The 23222-nt window shown below is 41.8% G+C and overlaps 1 protein-coding gene across 1 annotated transcript in view; it reads left to right on the forward strand.

The window, feature by feature from the left end:
* LOC118026302 (transient receptor potential cation channel subfamily M member 3-like) overlaps nucleotides 1-22575 on the forward strand; it is a 70038-nt gene extending 47463 nt beyond the window's left edge. The window contains exons 6-7 of the mRNA XM_035029068.1: nucleotides 2889-2963; nucleotides 22397-22575. Of these exons, the coding sequence (XP_034884959.1) occupies nucleotides 2889-2963; nucleotides 22397-22575 (254 nt within the window). The remainder of the gene's footprint in view (nucleotides 1-2888; nucleotides 2964-22396) is intronic.
* The last annotated feature ends 647 nt before the right edge of the window (nucleotides 22576-23222 follow it).

Raw genomic sequence — 23222 nt, forward strand, 5'->3', positions numbered from 1 at the left:
GAGTGCTATTCTAAACACTTTGCAAGAAATATGATTTATTCTTTATGACAACCCTAGGAAGTGAGTACCATTTATTATCCCCATTGACCAAAAAGAAAACTGAGGTCAAGTGATGGCCCCAACGTCAGACTGGCAGTAAGAGGCTGACCCAAGAAGTCCGCCCGCATCAGAGCCCCCACCATCAGGCTGTTTCCACTCAGGAGACAAAGAGCTGCATTACAATAAGCAGCAAGTGTTACGTGCCCTTTAATGACATGAAATACAACAGGAATTCAGACAAAGAGTATTTCTAGGTGGAATGTTCAAGGGGCTACTCAGCAGAGGTATTTTAAGTAAGATTTTGCGGGGTAGAATGTGAGCAATGGATTGCAAGCCGCGTAGGTAAAAGCTTTCAACATACAGAAACTGAGGGCCTAGCATGAGGTCTAACTGAATTTGTTCTACTCTCATTAAATTGTTTATCCTATCTGGTTGCATTATTTTAGCTGCAAATATAAACAAGGTCTACCTGTGAACTGGGTTAGTTTTTTAGGAAATCCAAATAACAAAGTCATAAGGAAAAGACATGTATGTTTCATTGTTTTCTTTTTCTAGATACTCCTCGATGGGGATGTAAAGATAAACTATAGAATAATATATGATAACTGGGATATAATTACATATATAGAGATACACAGATGGGGCAGGTGCAAAGCTACTCATGCTCATGGGGTCTATATAACCATATACATAAACACTATACACATATACACTATTATATATATATATATGTATATGTATATTTCACCTAGTTCATTGGCCTCGTTTTCCAGATAGGAAAGCCCCCCCTTGGAAACAGTCACGCATCCTACCTCTTTTCATATGGTGCATTAGCTGACACAGATCTCAGCTCAAAACACTACACTTCTAGTCTGCTGCTCAGCATAGTCACTGTGTTAGTTTGGGAGGTAGTTTTCTTACTCTATTTAATGCCAACACCAGAGAACTCAAATTAGGAAAGTTTCTCCATGCACCTCAGCAAGGAGCAAAAGCAGGGTACTTAGGGCATCAACCTCACTGGAAGCACAATCCTTGGCCCTTTATTTCCCTATTTTCCCCTTTGAGACCACTTTTTCCACCATGCCCAGAAGGGTAATCAAGGAAATAATGAGACAATTGGGGTCACGGTCAACAGATGCCAGATGTCTAGACATTTCCATTTTCAACCATGCAACAAATCTCCAACAAATCTGGTTTATCTTCACTAAAATGTCATTTTAACTTTTGTTCGTTAGGGTTTGGTAACTGGAAGGGAAAAAAAAACAAACTGAAAATACCAGGGTGCTGTTCACTCTGCAGGGAAGACAGAGCTAAGCCAGTTTTGTGCTTGGTTCCATAAACAGATGCTTGTGTTGTTGTCTATTTGGGGCTTTGCTCACAGTATTTAGCCAGCAGTCTAATTGTTGTACACAGTGGTAGAGTGGCCTGGGGAAGCATAGGCTCCCAAGTTGAATCTATGTTCTCAGGAACATGCTAATTGGTAACTTTCTGGAAAATACACAGTAGTTACTCTTGGCTTATTATTTTACAACCTATTAAGAATCTAAAGGAACCAACCCTTTGCATTTTGTGCTTGGAGGGATATTGCTTTGTCTTTTCCCCACTGAATACATTTTTATGACAAGGCAGCTTGGCCAGGTTGTGGGCAATGAGGACTCACCAAGTAATATTCCATAAAAGTGGGTAAGACCCTACTGCATCTCTCACCGACCAGCTACCCTCTGCCCAACCACCGCCCCCAGTTGAGGCTGCTCTAGAAGTCTGGCTTGATCCTACGAAGCTAGGGCCAGAAGACATAACTTGAGGATCTGGGGGGGGGCTTCCGTAAACGCTGTTTCTAGGGAAGGAACAAAGAGGAGCAAAAACAGCTGTTCGTGGGATTCTCCTCTGAGGCCTAGATTTGAAATGAGATACTGAATCATCTCAACCTAAGGTAGCTTCTTTAGTCAATTAACAACTCCAGAGGCATGAGGTTACAATTAAATTTACCTCCCAGTTTAGGATAGTATAGCCAAATTAGTAAGGAAACCTATTATAATGGAATGGCTTTGGTGACTTCTTCTGTAGATAGATACATACATACATACATAGAAGGAAGGAAGGAAGCAGTAGATAGATGATATGGATAGATAATATATATACGGCTGTATCTAATTAGTCATGTTCTTGGCAATAAGAGAAAGAAAAGAGTGAGAAATGGGGCAGTCTTTTCAGTAAATAATATGCATGTTGAGTGACATGTCAACATTGGTTTCAATTACTCTTTAAAAGGAAAAGAAATTAAGTGCATTAGCCAACGGTGCGGGGGGTGGGGGGGTGGGGGAGGATATTCCATTTAAGTCAAAAGTAAGCCAATCACCTGAAAACAGGATGCATATCCCCCAAAAAACAGAAAAGCATTTTTAAAAGGAGAGAGGGGACAATCCAGTTCTGCTCAGTCTTGGAAAACACAGAACCAAATTCATGATTATTATTAGAATCACTGTAACAACAGCTAGTGTTTCTTGAGGATTTACTTAAGGGCTAAGCATGCTTACAAGTACTCAACACAGAGTGCCTCGTTTAACTCTTTGACCACCAGAACAGTCACCTAGGCTAAAACAGAATAATAAGGGTTGCTTTCTCCAGCAAAGGGGATGCTGATTTGAAGGACCCCAACAAGTGAAAGAGTGATGAGACACGGTAGAGCTGGTACAGAGGGCTGTTTGATGCTTTGTGAAAGTCTGAATATGCAACTTAGATTTCCATCATATGTACACATTTATAAGTTGGGTGAGTCCATCTGCTTTAATGAAATGTATATTCAACCATCGGGTTGTAGAAATTTCAAAGATTTTATTTTTTGACAGGATGCCTGCCGTTTTTCTCTCTTGACTCCCGCTTGTTTTATTCATTTTGGGGTAGTTGCCAATTAGACCCAATTGGTAAGTATAATTAATGGACAACATGAATCTCCTCTTAAACCCCAACCAAGAAAATTAACCATAAAACCATTCGTTTCCTTTAAAAATTCCTAACACTCTCTCTCCCTATGACTGCTGCTTATCTCTTTCTAAGACTTCCAGCCACATCGGAGATTAGTTGCTCGCTATTATTTCTCATCCTAAAATCCGACATAAGAATAAGACAGGGAGGAGGGAGATAAGCATTTCTTGAGGCCCTGGTATGTTCCAGGCACTATGCTAGGCATTCATATGTACTGTCTCTTAATACTCACAGCAACCCTTCAAGGTAGGGATTATTATCTTCCTTTTATATAGTTGATGACACAGCATTACAGAGTATTTAAGCCCTTGTTCTAAATCCAGTTAGTGGCACAGCATGGCACAAGCCAGGCTGATGTGACTCCAGAACGCTTGCTCCTTTCACCTCACATAAGGAAGCCTTATATCATTCAAAAAGACACTTCCCTAAAATCTTGTTACCTTGGAGGGTTTGGGGGTCATTACTTCATTCAACAACTATTTGAACACAAACTCCATGTCACACACGGGTTGGACATTGGTTCATTTGGAATTCATCAGCAACAGAACTGTGGGCAGAGGACAGTGCTTAGTGGCAAGATGGTGGAGGAATTCACAGGAGCAACAATGAGGAGGAAATAGAGTAGGGTGATGGCATGGAGGATGGGGTGAAGAGAAACAGAAGCTCCTGATCGTGTACCCATGGCTACAGTCTTTCTTCATGTGACTCGTGGACTTCCCTTTGTCATCCTATGCCTGAGAATATATGAAGGAGGCTGGGAAGGCAAAGGGACGTTCAATTGTCATCACTGGCATCTTTTTTGATCATTGCACCATCTTCAAATGCATTGGGGTAACCATGACATGAAAATTTCCATCACTGAGCCCATAACTGTTCCATGAGATCAGTAACAGTTCCGTGGATTAAGGGTCATAGCAGAACTTCATCCAGGGAGACCTGGAAGTAAGAAATGATGAATTTATATTCCCATAGACTGACAGCCCTGGGTTCAAACCACATGATTTGAAAAGGTTGTTAAACTTCCTCTGGGTGGGTTACATGTATATCAGGGACATTTCATTGCCTTCTGTGGATGCTCTAACCTGTTTGGACTTTCTACTACCTGTAGACTCAACCGATCAAGTAAAAGACCATACAAAATACAAATATCAAATTCATGATCCGTTAACTTTGGACTCTAATGACCAGCCATTTCTCAGAGGCTCTCAGCTGAACATGTTGTTTGAAGTTTTCCCTACCTTTTAAAGAATTTTCCTTCTAAAAAGAATAGGTTGTGTGACGAAGACAATGCAGTGTAAACATCTGCCCTCTCTTCATCTTTTGAAATGGCCTGATACAAGTTGGCTGTCACTGAAATGTTTGTCATGCTTGGTACTAAAAAGTCACTTTGTCAATCAAGACAGTAATGGAGTCAAACGAATAGTGTTGGGGGAGTAGAACTAACGTTAGTGAAACCTGTTTCTAGGTAGCTGCCTATCTTGCTTATCTGACTTACTTTCCAGTTCAAGCTAGGAGCCTTTTCTCTGTTGGGAACGCGCTTCTTTATGCATTAGAATGACTTGTTCAGGGACTGTGGCAGCTCCTGTAAACAGTCCACCATTCCATTCCGGTAAGATCTCCTAGGTGCTTTTACATTCAGGGAAGCACGCTGAGATCTCTTTTCAGATTCGAAAGATATGTGTTGCAAATAGTTGGCATTTTGGTCTCAATGTCAGCAAAATCTGCTGTTGTTGGTCAGATATAATAGGTTACTCTCATGATAACATAGACCTTCTTAATGCGACCCAACCTCTTTCCGGTTTCACTGCTAAAGGAGTGTCTTTCCATATCTTTTCACCTGTTGTTTTTCTAGTTTCTCCTTCCATCATGCATGTGGATCTTCTGCTCCACCCATTCCAAGCTACTTGCAGTTTCCTATAAATGACATAGTGACATACCTCGTCAGATGTGTATTCCTCCTGTTTTGACATTTGCTGAAATTGCAACCTCTTCCAACTCTAGTTATTGACAGAAAGCTACATTCCAAGCCTCATCTTCAAAATCTTCTCTTATGTGAAATCTTATCATAACACACACACGCGCGCGCACGCACACACACTGTGATTCTTGTAGGCTCAATTATTTGCCCCATAACTCCTGTTGCCACAGTGCCCTGTGTAAGTCTCTGTGTAAGAGGCTCTGTCTCACAGTGCCCTGTGTTAAGTCTCTGTGTAAGAGGCTCTGTCTCTTCCGGCAGAGTGCTTATCTGTCTGCCTGCACCGTCCCCTCCGTCACCTGTAGATTGTGAGCTCCTTGCGAGCAGAGCCTGAGTCCTACTCATCTTTGTCATCCGGCAACCCTAGCACAGTGCCTGGTATGTGCAGGTAGGTGCTCAATAAATGTTTATTGTAAACATCAATCCATGTTTTTCTGGCCTTATTTTTAGCTCTGGTTTCCAGCCTGATATAAAAATGTAATAGAGGAGCTTAGAAGTTGAAAGCTACAAAGGAAGGACATGTAATAAAGCAATAACACATAGACAGACTTAGGGAAGAGAAACGAATAGGAACACGAACAGGCAAAGACCATCGTGAAGACTTCCGACTGTCATGGGCATGAAAGCTTTTGTCCTAGAAATTTGAATGTGTTCCTGTTGACTCGTGATTCTTGTTAAATCGTTGCCATCATACGAGCTCAGAGAGTTGAAGGATGTGTAATTTTTGTAGCAGGCTATGCCATGGTGGCTTCATTATTTCCATTTGCGCAGAAAAAGAAATAAGTATTGATTTTCCCCCACTTATTTAAAGTGATAATTGCCCATGGCTGCTTTTCAGTCTAGATTAGGATCAACCATTCAGTAGAAATGCATAGCTAACTTTAGAAAGTTAGGCAAACATGAAATAAATGGCAGAACTTGTGCTGACCAAGTACTTTTCTGCCATAATCAACGATTTTACAGTGGGATATATTTAGAGAGAATAAGGTATCTCATTCTCTAGGGGTCTAAAAAAAAAAAGTGGGCTGAGATTTTAATTTGCTTGTAAGGCTAGGGAATTTGTCATAGGACCCCTCCAAGCCCCTTCCCAGAATTTAAAATAATATTCTTCTCCCTTCAAATATTATTTGGATCATTTCAAACCATTGAAACTGATGGCTACGGAAGTGAAGTCGATTTCAGATAGGCTTGAAAAGTGACCAGAAATAGGGCTCCCAAGGTGTTAGTAATAAAATTGTCAGATATTGTGACAGAATACAAATCTTTTAACCTTGAACCCTCAGCAAAATATATTAACCCCTAAGGAAGAGAAAAAAAAAAAAAGAGGAAAATAGAGATGTTATGCCCTAATACCAGCCAAATAGGCAAACAGTTGATTTTTTTTCTTTTCTTTTTTGGCATCCAGAGCTGAAACAAACAAGCAGCTCTTCCCCTCAATGAACAGACTGTCCCTGTTCCACAAGGATGCCAGATTTCAAAAGCTGCGTGGAGTTCCACATGCCACGGCCCTGCAGGGAAACACTGAGGTCCTAAATCTCAGGCAGAGGAATCAACAGCGCTTGTTGGCTAATGAGCCTTGGCATCTTGGCAGCCACATGGGGTTCTGTGGGCAATTCCTGCTGGAGCGAGGGAGGATGAAAAAAAAAAAAAACAGGTGCGCCTTTGCTCAACGGGGGGTGTGAGGACTGAAGAGTCAGCTTTTCTGGTCATCAAACAAATCTGAGCTGAACCTCTCCTCATTAGCAGCATTTCTTCCACATAGGAAGTGAGGACTGGCTCGGGTGCATATCAGAACTTATTAGGAAATCATGGGGGAGATTCTGAAAGAGACAATTAAGCATGGTGTGCCCACATCAGGAGTTGGGGGAGAGATAGAAAGTTCTCCTCACCCTTGTATTTCTGTCCCTGGACTCAGTTTTCATGGCATGCACCGAGCAGGATTTGTCTTGTTCTGTCGACTTACTTCTTTCCATTATTCAAGTAATAAGAACTGTGGTAGTGAGTATGAATTATGGTTCATAAACTTAGGCATGTAGGAAATGTCATGTAATGAAAATTTTCCTTAATTCAAATAAATCCAATTCCAAGCCCTCTTTCCATCTAGTTTTGGTGAATTCAATCTCAGTCTTTCTTAGGTCTCTCTCTCCTTCCCCCTCTCGTGCTCTCTCTCTCTCCCCTCTCTCTGCCCCCCTCCCACCTCTCCCCTTCTCCCTCCCTCCTTTCCCGTCTTCTCCCTCTCTCTCCCCCTGCCTGCTCTCTCTCTCAGGCTGATAGCGTACCTGGGAAACTGGGAAGGGGCCTCGTACTTTCCCTCAGCCAAGGTAACCATTGCTGCCATAACTGCCCCAGCCCGCGTGGTCCCTCCCAGACCAGGCAGAAGGCTTGGGAGCTCCAGTGCTGAGCAGAGTCCCAGGGTGCACCTCACAGCGAACCCGCTCAGGCCAGGTGTCCATGCTCATCGCACCCTCCTGGAGCTTGCATCTGGGTGGAAGGAAACAGGAAATAAATAAGCAAAACATATAGCGTATTACATAGTGATAAGTGTGAGGGAGATTAGAAGTAAGTCAAAAAAGGGAGTGGAGGAAGGAGCTGCAATTTTAAACAAATAGGTGAAGGCCTCGCTGGAAAGGAGACATTTGAGTGAGGACCTTAGGAAGTGAGGGAGCAAGTTATGGGACATCTTGGGGAAGACCGTTTCCGGCACAGCAATGAAAAGACCCTGAGGCAGGAATGTAGGCAACATGATTGGAGAACATCAGGAGGCCTGCGTGGCCATGTGGATGGAACAGGGAGGAGAGGAGCAGGAATGGAGTCTGGGGAAGGAACAAGGGCCAGATCCAGTGAGGACAGTAAGAACTTTGATTTCTGCATTCTCCCTATATGAAATAGTAGCTTGCAGAGTTTTGAGCAAAGGAATAAGTGTTCTTGTATGTTTCAAGAGCATCACCTTACCTACTGAGTTGAGTAGGCTTCCCAGGGAGTGGGTGTGAAAGCAGAAACACCAGTCAAGAGACCATGGCAATAATCCAGGCAAAAGCTGGTGGTGCTTAGACTAGGGGTGGCAGCAGTTGAGGAGGTGAGAAGTATATCATTCAGGCTATAATTTGAAGGCAGAACAGGCAAGATTTACCATTAAATTAGCTACAAGTTGTGAAAAGGAAAAGATGAGTCTGGGATGACTCCAATTTGGGGGGGCTGCCCAGCTAGAAGACTGTGTTGAGGCTGTGGGGATGGGAATGGCAGGTATGAGATGATATGAGGAGTTTACCTTTGGGCACGTCCGATCTGAGGCATCTCACAGCCCATGTGGCAATGTCGAGAGGAGCACAGTTGTGCGAGACTAAATTTCAGTGGAGATACTCGGTCTGGAGATGTAAATGTGGAAGTTGTCCATGTGTAGCCAGTGTATGAGACCATGCTGGTGGGTGGGATCATCCAGGGAGTGTGTGAGGAGAGACAGTAGGGGACAGCAGAGGACCAAGAACTGATTCCTAAGACAGTCCATCTACCAGATGTCAGGGAAATGAGAGGGGAGCAGCAAAGATGAAGAAGGAGCAACTCACAAGGTAAGGAGAGGGAGCTGTCTGGAAGCCAAGTGAAGGACATATTTCCAAGAGGAAGGAATGGCCAACTGGGTCAAGTCAGAAGAGACGTGGGAACTGACAGTCAGGGAGGCTGTGAGTCCCTTCTTCCTGTGTCATCAGCTCCCACTTCTCCCTATCAGAGACACTTGGCTTCTCCTCTTTCTCTTCAAGACATTGGTGAGCTCAGGTTCTTAACAAAAGCCATTCAATGAGTTCACCCTCAGGCCAGCAATGCCAACTTTCCCTGAGGAAAGACAGCCCAGTGGGCCCTTTTGGAAATAAGGAGAAAGAGAAAAAATGGAAAACAAAATGTGAATTAATTAGTAACTCAACAAATGATCATGCTACACAGAAACTTATTAGGCAAAGTACCAAGGAGAGAATACATTCAATATAGGTAAATAATATTCAGCAGTACAGTGAAACCCCTACTGAAATAGGACGAAGTGGGGAGCCATTCATCTTTAAATAGTTGGTTCTAGTGGCTGAACGGCAAGACAAGCAAATATCTTCCAGTAACGGCCATGTTTTCTCAATCGTATACAACAAAACTGGCTGTCACTGCTTGGCTTACAAGGTCAGATTTCCAGCTTGGTTAGTTTCTCATTGATCATGGACATACTCAGTCTTGGCCAACTAACAGATGTTGCCTCATAGGAATCATTTTTATCACAATAGTTAGACCCAAAGGTTGGCAAACTACAGACTGTGAGCCAAATCCAGCATGCCGTCTATCTTTGTAAATAAAGCTTTATTGGAACACGGCCACATCCATGCTCATTCTTCTGTGTACCATCTATGGCTGCCTTCATGCCACAGTGGCAGAGTTGAGGGCTTACAACAGAGGCTGTCTGGCCTGCAAAGCTGAAAATACTTACTATCTGGCCTTTTGCAGAAAAAGTTTGCTGACTCCTAGTTTGGACTTTAAGATAGACTGCTGGAAACATAACATGGGTGTTTCAGTCCTGCTCCATGGGCTCTCATCTTGAGTTACTGCAGGGGACACATCTTGGATTTCACTTCTTTTCATCGACGGAAGTCTCCTCTACTTATAGCTTAATGCTGGGGCGGTGGTTCTCAAAGTGTAGTCTGTGGACCAGCAGCAATAGGAACTTGGGAACTTGTTAGAAACGCACATTCTCAAGTCCCACTTTAGACCTACTTAGAAGCTTTGGGTCATTCTGATGCATGCTACACTCAAAAGCCATGCGTTAGAGCAGACACTGATCAGAAGAGCTAAGAACTTGACATGGACATTTCTACACACCCCTCTCGGTGATAATTTTCAGTGCACAAACTAGTTCTTTGTACATTAGCATTAGGGTTTTAAGAACAGTTCCTAGAGGGCCACTTTCTTATATTTAACATTAGGGTCATGCCCTTTCTAGGATGATTACTATTGCAGTCAAAGGATTCTTGGTGGCAGAGTAGGAAGAAGCCAAGTGGCTGTTTCACACAAACATGACAGAGTAGGATAATGAGTGAGTGGTTAAGGACCCAAAGTACCATTGGATGCCCCTGGGCCATGACTGTCTGCCGATTCTTCATCCCAGCACTCCAATGTGTTTAAGTGATAGAATGTAATGAGGCATTTATTTATAAGAGAGAAGAGTAGAAGTGATTTATTTTCGGCACCATCAAGGATATGCTAGAATGAGAAAAACTGTAAATCGATATTTTCCCCCTCCAGGATTTATGCAGTGCTGCCAGATTGTAGATGCTATTTTCCCTTGCTTAATGATCGAATCCTTCCCCGGAGCTTCATCTCTCTGAGTACCTAACAGGAAGGAATATCTCTGATAATGAATAGCTGTGGTTTAGAAGGAGCTGGAAACCTGATCCCAGGGAATCACAGAGGGGCAGCAGTGAGTCTTGGCCTTATTAAGCCAGGAAGAGATGTAGCAAAGGAACAGCCAGCCAACTCGGGCCCCTTTCTAAATATCTGAGGGTGGCATCCATGTTTAAAATCTTCCAGAAACGGGGCGCCTGGGTGGCTCAGTTGGTTAAGCAACTGCCTTCAGCTCAGGTCATGATCCTGGAGTCCTAGGATCGAGTCCCACGTCGGGCTCCCTGCTCAGCAGGGGGTCTGCTTCTCCCTCTGACCCTCTTCCCTCTCGTGCTCTCTGTCTCTCATTCTCTCTCTCTCAAATAAATAAATAAAATCTTTAAAAAAAAAAAAAAACTTTTAAAATCTTCCAGAAACGAGTTTGAGACGCTAAGACATGAGAAACTTAGAGTGATCCTATGTACTGGTTTGTCCCGGATCAGATAGTTCTGGCTTATACCTGTCATCCCAGAAAAACTATTAAGGATTGATGGCCCCTTCCCTTGCAAGAGTGTCCTGGTGTTTGAATGCTAAATCATATGGTCACCCCTGTGAGAGATAACCCAGAAGAGTACAGTGTCCAGACTCTGCATTTCCTAACAGGCCCCTGTTTGGGAAACCCAGTTCAGATAGGCAGTTTATTTTCTAGGCTTCAGTTTATTTAACTATAAAATGGGGATAGTAATATCTCTATCATAGGGTTGTTGAGCAGACTGAGTCAGCCAGTGCAACCCGCCTGGAGGCTGCCATTTCTGGTAGGTGCTCAACACCTGCTCCTTCCCCTAAGAGAAAAAGAAACTGCCTTCAGCCTTTTGGCTGAGCGGACTTCACTACATGAGATCGTTCACTGCAACTCAGAAATTCATAAGCGACCTTGTTTGGGCTCCATTTATAACTAGGTTTTTTTTAGTGTATTGTTAACTGTTGTTTCCCTTGGAGGAGCTATAAAAACATAAATAAAAAAACTGTCTTTCAGAGAAGGCCATATTTGCACTTGAAAAATAATTTCACGTTCACAGGTTTGAACAGAGGCTCAAGTTTGTTAGATGCTCTGCTGCAAAGTGAAGGCCAGAAAGAGAAATGACAGTATTGTAATTCGTGATGTTGGAGCTTGAGAAAGCCCAATAAATTATACATCACCCTTGATGGGAGAGGATTGAAATTGACTGAGAGTTGGACACCAGAGTCAGGCAGATGGAGATCAAAATATCATTTTTATTAATGGTGAAGTTGTTGGAAATAATGACTTAGTGTGAGGGCCAAAGGGGTTTGCCTACTCACTTCAGCCTCCAGACAGCCAACCAGAGAAGAAATTTGTGTCTACAAAACACACCTTTACTAACAGCGCTGACTGGCACTGGTCTGTGGAGGAAGAGGAAGAAAGAAGCTAAATTCTCTTCAGTGGAAGACTTTGAGTAGATTTATTCTAACTGAGAAACATGGCCAGACATTAGTCACCACCAATCAAGTTGCTCAATTTTATATGTGGAGAGGAGTAAGGGAAGGACAAGGGGCTAGATGCATGACCCTAATAGACCTCCATCCACACCAAAACTTGAAACCAGGGGAAAGAAGGTTCTTTGTGACGTCATTCATATTTCTCACTGAGCATTTAGTCACAATAAAGATTTGATTAGACTTGACACATTGTCTTTTAGAAAAGATGCCCAGATAAATATAAATTTATCATTTCTCCCAACTGCTGGTCAGAAATTGGACTAAATGCCATTACTAGATCCCAAATAATCAGAACACTCCCTTTGTCTCATATGTGATAGGGCAGTTACTTTAATAACCTTGGTGGTGAATGAAGGTCACTCCTAGCCTACAGCACCTTAGTGGCTGAATCACATCAATCACCTCAGAGGGAAAAGAATTAGGTCGCCTTTTCAGTCATGTAGTTCCCTATTCATTTCATCTGGAGGAAGTAATAGCTTTCGTGGATATTGTTCCAGCAAAGGGAAGAATGTAAACCTCTATTTACGTCTTTCCCCCTCCATGACCAGAACACGTTGTCACTCCAGCTGGGTGCAATTCTGAGAAACAATGAGCCTTCAATTTAAAAGTACAAGACAGCTGAACCAAATTGGCTCTGTGAGTCACTAAGAATCTGGACTCGTCCAGACCTAATCCAAATGGACCAAGTGAAATGTGAGCACCCACCTGGGTGACTCAGCTTCTTCTCTAGGTCTCTGACTACTGCTGAGTCCTGTTAGTTAAGGCCTGGGAAACGCCAACATGAGGCCACTTTTGAACCATTTATGGTTATCATCTCTACTGTCGGCCGGACACATCAATAGTATTGCGATAAGGCACTCAGTCCCTTTACAACCACCAATTTATTCCTGTCCCTTCAACTGTGCTGGTCCCAAGGTCTAGACCCCAGACATTGTGCATTTTAATTTTGTTTTATTTCACAAGTATTTAAACTACCTTCTATGTGTGAAGCACTTTGGAAACCAGGATGTTGCCTAAGAGGGTCCTATCCCAAGAAACTTAAAATCTAATGGGTAAAATTTTCATTAAAGCAAGACAGAATAAAATAACTGCCAAAAGCTATGTAAAAGAAAAACAAATCAACAATGGACTACAAAGGAATGAATGATTAATACTACCCAAGGGAGCTAGGAAGTGCCTCAGGAATTAGTAACATTTAGACTGGACTTTGAAGATGGAGTTGGGGGTTCTCTGAGGGGCCATAATACATAGCACCTGTCTTCCTCATCCAAATTCTGAACAACTTGAGAAATTAAAAAAGTACTTGATGGGACTCAAAATACCAGTTTTTGTTGTTGGGCAAGTTAGCAGATGTGGCTTTAAGTCTGTTAGTCAAGTGGGCCTAGGGGCTCCCTCAAATCAGATAGCATCCCACAAGGAGCCTTCACCCCCCACCCCAGCACACACAGCTTTGGGCACGGGGCCCCTGGAGAAACTGGAAGACCTCATTCTTCTTCATGAAACCAGGAGTGGGGAGAGATATTTCCCTCTAAAAATTAGGATGTCTAGGAATCCTAGATGGCAGATCATGATGATAGTCTGATGAGACTAGAATTAGGGTGAACAGAAGGTTCTGGAGGGAGATGAGGCTGCAGATGGAGGCTAGGGCCAGAACATGAGGAGCCTTGCCTGTCACATGAAAGATGTGAGATTTTGTCTATGAGCCACGGGAACCCACTAAAGATGGCTGTAGAGAAGACTGTGTTTATGATGGTAACTAGCTGGTGGTGATCATTGTGGAGGCAGGGAAATCAGGATGCAGTTCTGCTAGTCCACAGGAATGAGCATACCAGTGAGCATAGAAACTGGGCATTTGGAATAATTCCTGATTTCATGAGAATTTAAATCAGATCTCAGTGCCCTGGAACTCAGGCCAGTTGAATGAGGGGGAAATTGCTTATGTCAGAAAACATCAAAAACTTAATGTGGAAATAATTATATTGTCATTTAACCTATAAGAAATCAGGAGATACTTGATGGTAATGCAGTGCCCTGCCTTCCCGCCTTCCTTCTGTACCCCAAGTTTTAGTGAGCATCTATCCTGTGTAGAGCCCTGTATGGTGTGCAGGGAATACAAAGATAAACCTACCTAACAGAGAAAAGAGGTGCCTAAATATGTCATTAATGAGCTAAAACTTCGGGATGAAAGGTGCTATGAGAATGTTTTTATTAAAACAGAGTAATTAATGGACAAAGTTATAAAATATATTCATTGGCATGGGCTTTTTAAAAAAGCAAATGCTATGAGGAAACACAAGTGAAAATGTTTAATTCTGCCCGGTGGGGCAAGGGGGAGGGGGCTCAGGAAGACTTGTCTGTGAACCTGAGAACTGCAGGATGAGTATGAGTTCCTCACAGAGAGTAAGTCAAAAAGAACATTCCCTAAAGAGAGAAAAGACCTTTTCACATTTGGGGCAGGAAGAAGTAATTGCAGCCTGTCTCAACTAATACAGAAAGGTTTTTGTTTTGTTTTTGTTTTTGTTTTTTTAGAAGGGCAAATTAATACACATGCCACCATTTTGCCATTACCCACAACATTGCTCTTTCCTACCGTCTCCCTCTCCTCCCACCTCTGTCCTGCCCTGGGGGCCGGGTCTTTCCATGTTTTGTTAAATCCATAATTCCCTGGCCTGCTCTGCTGCCTGCTAATTCCACCCAGAAGCCAAACGAACTTGTATGGGCCGTGGACCTAGATCCTGGCACATTTATCGGGGAGGATAGGCAAAGTATTATAAAGTAAAATGAGTTAGAACCACTCTGATTACCTTACATTTGAGAAGGCAAGGGATGCCTTTTGATGTGGAGGTTTTGAACAGAGTAGAAAGTAAGAAGATTCTAGCTTTGTTTGGGTGACTTCTCTTGTAGACTTAGATCAGTTACATTAAGACATTCAGCCCGCAAACAATGGCCTCAAAGAAAACACTGGCTCTTTCCTTTTATGAAAATAATACTTGCACCACAGCCCCTGGGATTGGCTGTTCCCTTTCTATTGAAACGATTCACAGAGAATGTTACTTGCATGTCCTGGTAATAAGCGAATGTTAATAGCAGGATATTTCGATCAGAGCTCGTTGGCCATTAGGGAATAACTGTTTCCCATTGACTAAGTCAAAGGCCAAGTTACTTTATTAGCATATAATATACTTGGAGTTGGTTTATGGGTTTTTGTTATTTGGCATTTACATCTTTGTCCAACCCACAGAACTTGAAAGGCTTTCCAAGCTGGTTGAGGAGAGGCCCAGGGTAGAAGGCATTTGGGAGTAATACAAGAAGTCACCTAATCCCCCTCTAGAAAGAGTCACCTATCCCAAACCAGAAAGTTTTAGCCTTTTGGATACAAGATAAAAAAAAATTTGTCTTCCTAAGCATATTATTGGTCTGCGTGAGAGAACATTCAAACTTTGGAAAAACGTGTTTCAGATTATTTGTCAGAGCATCCTTTTGATTTAAACATACAAAATGCATTTCTTTTTCTTTCATCCTCATGAATATTTACATATATTTAAAGTAGAAATCTTTTATAAGCTTAATAAATATAAATAAGAATCTTTATATTTGTGTTTGTTTAACAATATGGTTCTTGAGTGCCAAACTCTGTTCTAAGTGTTTTATAAATAATGACTAATTATAAATCTCTCCCTCCCTCTCTGTCTGTCTCTCTCTCTCACACACACACACACACACACACCACACACCCTTTCATTCCCCTCACTCAGGTCACATAATCTCTTTTCCAGGGTACCCTCTGCCCCTTCCTTTCTCCCTGAATACACTCTTCTCTGCTTGCTTAAACACCCTTCATGATCCCACCAGAGCCGCGGCCCATGGAGGCTTCACTCCCCACCAACCCACTTTCCAGTTATTCACTCCAGACCTAGGGATTTCCACTCTAATTCCAGGAAGGCAAATGTGGCCCACTGCAGGTCTGCCATCCACCTCTAGTCCAACCAGCTTTGAAAGAAGCCAAATAAGGCCAAGCTTCTGTGAACGGGTCAATTCTCTGACAGGGAGTGTGGACATGGAGGACATGACAGGTATTTCTAGTATACGTGCCACAGCGTACCATGGCTGGTCTACAGGATACCTCACTTCATCCACTCGTCCACCCTCCCAGGCTGTCCTTTGCCCTCTGACGGCTGGACAGAAAATCGAAGCAAAAATCGATGAATTTTGCATTTCATCCAAAATGAAAGCCAGCCGGTGGGAGCTAGTACAGCATTCCTATGAAAATACTGGTGGTGTCGATAATGCACAAAATAGATTAGTGCAACAGTATTGAAAACAAGCTGGACAAGAAGGGTTTTGCCATATTAATTTGATAGATTCTGCATTCTCTGCCCCCAGGAAAAGAAAGGCTACACCATCAGCTCTCAGTCATTCATCGCTGAGAGAGGCTTTCCCATCAATTCGAACTCTGTATCTTTAGTGTCTTAACAACCGCCTGTCTCCAGCCAAATTTGCTGAGATTTTAAATGGCAAGATAAAATACATATGGCTTATCGGCATTAGCTGTAAACAGGAAGGACTGTATAGGAAGGGGACCCATTACGTTAAATATCAGTAAGGGAATTGCCATAGGAATTGGTGAATAGGAAAGGACATTTAAGGAATTCACATTATTTTCCCCCTGCCTAGTCCTAAAAGGAATTGGAAGTTTATATGTTGGGAAGTCCGAACCACCGGGAAAGACCCCAGCCATCTTTCCAGGAATTTCCTTCCCACTCGAGAACCATAAGTATCCAGAAGTGAAGCATCTTGTTGTGTGTGGCTTTATTTTTGCTGCCTAAGAGTTTGTGTGGTACTTTATATCTCCAAATGCTTTCCTAAGCATCAATTTAGGTGCAGAATTATAGTGGCAAAAAGGTATAGTAATTACAATGATGCACAGGAGTGGTTTGCAGGGTTTGGCATTTACCAATTGTTACATCACCGGGATTCACCAACAGATAATTGGGTTTTTTACCCATTTCCAAATAAGGCCAGCCACATTCCGGTTATAGTTCTGTCATCTTGAATAGATAGTATATTTTACCTCTAAACATGAAGGCAATATCCAAAACATCTGCTTCCACAGGAGACTGAAAAGATCTTTTCAGAAGAAGAAAAAATGTTTTCTCATGTCATTCCCTAGATATTTTCTTGGGCTTGCTCTGTTCCTTGGTAGCTCAACGATTTCCAGTTGTGTTCCCTTTCTCAAAGTACAGCATATTAAAATATTCCCTTTGTGGACAATAATATTCTATAGTCGTACCTGAATATTCAAGTGTTATGAATCTTCCTAATGATAAGAAGCACCTTAAACTTAATAAACAAGAATAGTGTCGAGTGTTGTCAGTTGAACACAAATGATTACCAGATTTATGTACTTTTTATCAATCTGTCCACAGTTTCTCTGAACATAGAAGAGATTCACTAAATAGATAAGAGCATCAAGAATCTCTTATCTGTTGAACGCTCTGTATTATGCAAACTTCAGCCATTACTTCTCAAGTAGGTAGCAAATTGGTATCCATTAAAATGAGGCAAACAGCTTACTGCTTCTCTTCCCATCACTATAGTAATTGCTAATGTCCCCCAAGTCTGTGCAAGGTTCTGTTTGAAGAATGCAAAATCTTAGGCAGTTGCTGAGTTACTATGGCTTCATTCTGTAGCCCAAATACAGGAGATAGTGACCAGTGTTCTGTTGGTAGAAGCCAACCATTGAACCAAAGACCAGGTGATTGAAGTGAGAAGTTGGATGAAGGGGACATGTTCAATGCTTTCAAATTTTATGCCAATTTTAATTATGTAACTTTAAAATTGTGAAACATAAAATATACTGGTGAAGTCCTACCATATGCATAATTTCAATGCATGTGAATTCTCCACACAAACTTCCAAATCATCAAGAATCACATAATCCCAGAGGTGGCAAGGCCAGTGAATTAACTATGTTGTTATTGCGGCACAATTTCAGGGGCTTGACAGAAATGCCCACCCACCATTGACGGACTCAGTCTTGAATGCATTAAGATCTTCAGGAAGCCATCTCTCACAGAAAGTTTGATCCCTCCTTTCTAAATGGCTTCTACTGTAATAATCACATGATCTCTAGCCTACATCATTATGACCTACCTAAGATCAACCTTCTATGCTCCATCTTCATTTCCCAACAGAAAATAAATTATTCCTTAGGCCCGTAGGCATTTTAGATCATATATGGTGATGTTGACATAAAACCAAAGTGTTCATTTACTTTGATCAAAATGCTCACGTTATCCAGGCGTTTCACTACAACAGACTGAATGGTTTCACAAGTGCCCGAACTGATCATAGATTATGATCTCAAGTCAGCAGAAAGAAAGAAGGTGGGGGGCGGGGGCGCTTTTGGAATTTTAAGGCTTTCTCCTGTTCCTGCCGCCTCCCTTCCTCACAACACCCAACCCAGTTTTTGCTTAAGCCAATTTTGGCACTGAGCCTCATTGGGAGCCCAAGCTAAAGGACATAGCAGTCAGAACAAAATGTAACAAAAGTCCAAGGGGTTGTCTTCTGCAAAGAACAATGAATTGGGGGTGCAGTTTGTAATTTGAAAGCCCTAGCTCAGCTTGGAATGTTGTAGAATGTGGCTGTTAAATCCATTACCCAAGCCCACAGTTTTGGAGGCCATGCCTCTAGCTCCAGCATTGCAAAAGCTCAAGCGTGTGGCAAGCATCTTGCCTCTTCCTGCTTAAGCAACTCCACATTACTCTAAAATTAAATTCTAATGGAAATCTCTGAGAACTACTGAAAGCCTTTGGTTATGGTAGAAAATGAAAAATTATTGTGATCAACTAAGGAATTAACCTATTTTTCCCCAAAAGCACAGGAAATGTATTCACACACACACACACAAAAGTCCCTGAGGCTTTAGATAAAATGAAAAAAGTTTCTTTAATAATAGAGGTTATATTTTTTAAAACTATACATCTGAACAACTATTTTTGTGTGTGTGTGTGAATGGCTAGTAGGTTTAGCTGAGTATGGTATAAACTTGTGATTATCTTCAAAGGAATTTATATTAATTTTGTTATGGGCATAAAGAAAATAGTAGTGAGCCATGTGAATCGAGCTGAGTATGTAGTGGATTCCAGAAAGAAAAATGTTTTCTTTACGTCATTAATAGAAAATGTCCTGTTCTTGATAATTTAAGAAGCTTTTTCTTTACTAATGAGGTCATATACTACAGAGTCTAACTTTTATATTTGTGACTTTCTCTAGGGTATCTTTAATATCCTGTGTCCAAAATGTAACTTAGGAACCAAAGTGTGAACAGAAGAAATAAAGAAAAACGAGAGAGAATGAAGGGAAGGGTGATACCCTACAGACAGTGTTTTCTGTGGAAGTTTAGCCAGTCAGTCTAACTGGACAGCAATAGTATGATATAGTTCCCATTGGGCACAGAGTTTCGTTTGAAAACCCATTCTAGAACTTCTCTCACAGGTGTCAGTGAGCTTCATAAAATAAGGCAAGCTGATGCTCTTTTGCAGCTGTAACAATGTGCTTAATTTAGGGTGGAGTTCTGTAAGCGTCCATTCATAGGTTTTTCATGAATCTCTCTCAAAGATCCATAAACCCTTGAAATTGTATAGACACATTTTTTGACTATCCATATGTGTATTTTTCTGGAGAAGGGGTCACTAGCTTTCATCAGATTCACAAAAGTATTCAGAGACCCTTGTCTCCAAAAAAAAATAGGCTAAGAACCACTGCTTTTGTTCATCACTGATTATTTGATATCATTTTCCTTTCTCAGAAACAAAGGTGGGGGGTGTGTGTGTGTGTCTTGACAGGAAGACTTAATGTTACCATATTCTGGCAGGTTTAGTTTACATAAAGCATGATATTTTTAGATATAGCCTCATTCTCTACCTCCCATAACTAAGAAATTCAAAAGTACATTATTTCAGACTATAAGAGCTTTTGTTGTCTATGGAACGAATTTCCATGTATTATCAGTGTAGGAAATGGAAGAGAATTTGGAGACCAGATATATTCAGTACTTTTGAAAAGGGAGATTCTATCTTGATACTTCATCCAATTTTTAGCACTGGGTCATATTATTATAATAATAATATGAGTTAATATAATTGTTCTCATCCTTGTAATTGATAATGGCTTCATTCTAAATATAGGAAATTTGATCATCTAAAATGTTTCTCTGTTTCTAGGGGTTACAACAATTTGGTACATTGATAAATACATTGATATGAAATCATTTGACAGTTTATTGCTCTCAAGTCCTGCTCTGAAAATTGATCCTTTGCACCTATGTATCCTTGCAAAGGGAAGAGATGTTTCCAGCCATCTTGCCTATTGTCTGGTAGATTGTAGATGATTGGAAATTCTAGAAGGCCCATTCTAAGACTTCTTTCTCCATGAGAACATTGAGTGGATCACTATTGGTCTGTGATTTGGAGTAAAGATTCCACTGACAGAATCAGTGCCCAAGATCAGAATTTGGCAAATGCCTCTCTTGGAAGATCCTAGAATGAGTCTAAATAAATCATTTGGTATAAAACAGCAAACACAGCGTACTGTTCCTTGATAGGAAGCAATACAATAGCATGTGCTAGCTCAAGGAAAAGTGAAAAATTAAATAGCATAGTTCTTTGGGAAATACCTCATAAAATAATTTTAAACATTGGAAAAGAGACCCTTTTCCAAGGCATGTTAAAATACAAATCCACGTAGGGTGGGTATTTCCTATGTCAGCAAGTTCTCTTCCAAAAGCAGTGTGCTGTATTAACATTTCAAGTTAGCCCTTAATTTTCAAAGAGCCTTTCAACAGAATTTACTTGATCTCATGATCAGCAGTGGGGAAGATGTCTCCTTCATAGACATGTAAATAGAGTTTTAAAGGGACATTTTGTCTGAATCATTAAGGGCCTTTGAGCCAAAGGGGAGCAGCACTGATCTTTCTCTTCCCTCTTCTTGGATTTGAAGGAGGGATTCTCAAACCTTTTCCATCCACAGAAACATCGAATGGCACCACGGGTCATCCCTCTCTTCTAATTCCCTCTGGAGCACAAAAAGAAATCTGGGGACCCACAATTGTCATTTTCTTACATTTTTAAAAGATTTAAAAACAGCACCCATTTTTGTGTAACTGACACTTTGGGCCATTCCTTTAAGACGAAAATCAAATCATCAAAAACACTGACTTAGAAAAGAGAAGCCCCCAGGAGACTGATAATACTGTAGAAGTATAACAGGGCCCCCAAGTCAAATACAATCTCTCACTAATGGAGCAAGAAACCAAACCTCATACTATTATTTCTCACAGGGCAGCGGTTTCTGGATAAAAGAAAAAAAACCACAGCAGGAAGGGGAAAGGGAAAAACTGAGATGACTAAAGGCTTTTTTTTTTTTAAGTTCGTATTTACAGAAGTGGTACAGAATCTTGATTATTTATTTTTTAAGATAACTGCTCTGTACAGAACCATCTCATTTTTATGGTACTGCTCAATTTCTTAACTCTTCTGGGAAGGTGAAGAGTGAGAAAATGCAGCGTGATACCAAAATGAGCACAAGATGTTATCCAATGAACCATGATGACACTTGAGAGGTCACTTGAAAATGAACTTCATTTCTTTGTCATCGCGTCTCTCATGGACATTCGTTTTTAATAGTCATCTTTAATATGTTAGGTTGAACCCCACATGAGTACTGATGTTAGGGCAATTTTTACGTCTTCTAGCTTACCATTAATAACTTAAATACTTTAGAAAAGGTCTGTGACACCCCAGAATTCAACAACTGAATTCAACCACTGTTTCCGGACCACCCGCCATGTGGTCAAGGACACAGTATCGGCAGGCGGCAGATGGCAGATGCCATGTCTCTTGGGTTCTTTATCATGACTGTTACGCTGTTAAGAACCCTTAGTCAAGCGGATCATTTATGGTCAGATATAGATAGACCCCTAATGTAGCCAGTAGTTGACTCAACAAGTGCATATATGCCCCCAGCTGATTTTGACCATCTTTAATAAAGTGAACCGTTCAGATGTTTTCTTAGCACTGTGATGACATCAGGGATCTGGCCTGCTTTAAATTCCCATTTTTCACGTAAGAAACTGAACCACTGGGTACATAGGAGACTTGCTTAAGGTCACATTTAGCTTCCAGTCTTTCGGTTGCTGGCTCAAGGCTTGATCTACTAACCTTCCTTCCTCTCCTTCCTCACCCTATGCACCCCACCTCCGGTAAAGTACGGCAGTGGGTCCCTTCACCGGCCCCAGCACCCCGGGAACTCTGAGGAGAGGGCAAAATCAGATAGACTTTGGTGGGAAGATTCTGTGAAAGGAGTTTCTGTACAATTTTTGCTCCATATTTTATCCCTTCATATGTTGTGATCTCCCCCATGCTCAGTAATTTTAGTTTGTGCTTTTTGTTTCCCTTTTTGTTTCTTTGGTTTGCTGGCTTTGTGTTCTTTTCTCTTTTTTTTCCCTTTTTTTTTCCTTTTTTAATGCAGGAATCGGTCAAGGAGTTCCGGTGGTGGCACTCATTGTGGAAGGAGGACCCAATGTGATCTCGATTGTCTTGGAGTACCTTCGAGACACCCCTCCCGTGCCTGTTGTTGTCTGTGATGGGAGTGGACGGGCATCTGACATCCTGGCATTTGGGCATAAATATTCAGAAGAAGGCGGGTAGGTAATTTGCCAGGCCCTATAAGAGACCTTTGAGTACAAAGCTGTGTTCCAAGCTCAGGAAGATGGTATCAGTTGATGGAGACGTTTGGTCTGGGAAGGTGGTGGGGAAGAGCAGGGGAATATATTCTAGATGTCCTATGAAGTGAGAAATTCTATGAAAGCCCCACTAGACTAGACTAATAAGGAAGACAAAAGGGAAGGAGGGGTCATAGCACTTGGTACCCTTTCTCTTCATTTCTTCTCTCTTCTGCTCCTCCCGCTGAGGAGAAGCAGGGACTGGGTTTGAACACATAAAGCACAGCGAATCCGGACCCTATGGTTCATGTGAGTACTTTGGGAGAAGCTGGGATGTGCAGCTTCCAGGCTCAGTTTCCAAACACCAGCTTCACCAAACTGCTGTAGGTTTACAAAGGCCAAATTTTTACCCAAACTTTGGGTGGCCTGTGCTGTCAAATCCTTCTAGATCAGCTCAGAAAGCAGAGCCTCTAACCACTCTGGACACCCTTACTGGCGTCCACCCCCACCCCCATGCATTTTCCTTGGTCTGTCTATCCCCTGCTGCTGTTTTCAACAGTCCAAAGCCCCAACCCCAAGGAGGACTTCTCTTCCCAACCTTCCCTGCCAATCTGAGGTCCCACCCAGTGAATG

This window comes from Mirounga leonina, unplaced genomic scaffold (genome assembly GCF_011800145.1).
Source record: "Mirounga leonina isolate KUSES-001 unplaced genomic scaffold, KU_Mleo_1.0 Mir_224, whole genome shotgun sequence".
NCBI lineage: Eukaryota > Metazoa > Chordata > Mammalia > Carnivora > Phocidae > Mirounga > Mirounga leonina.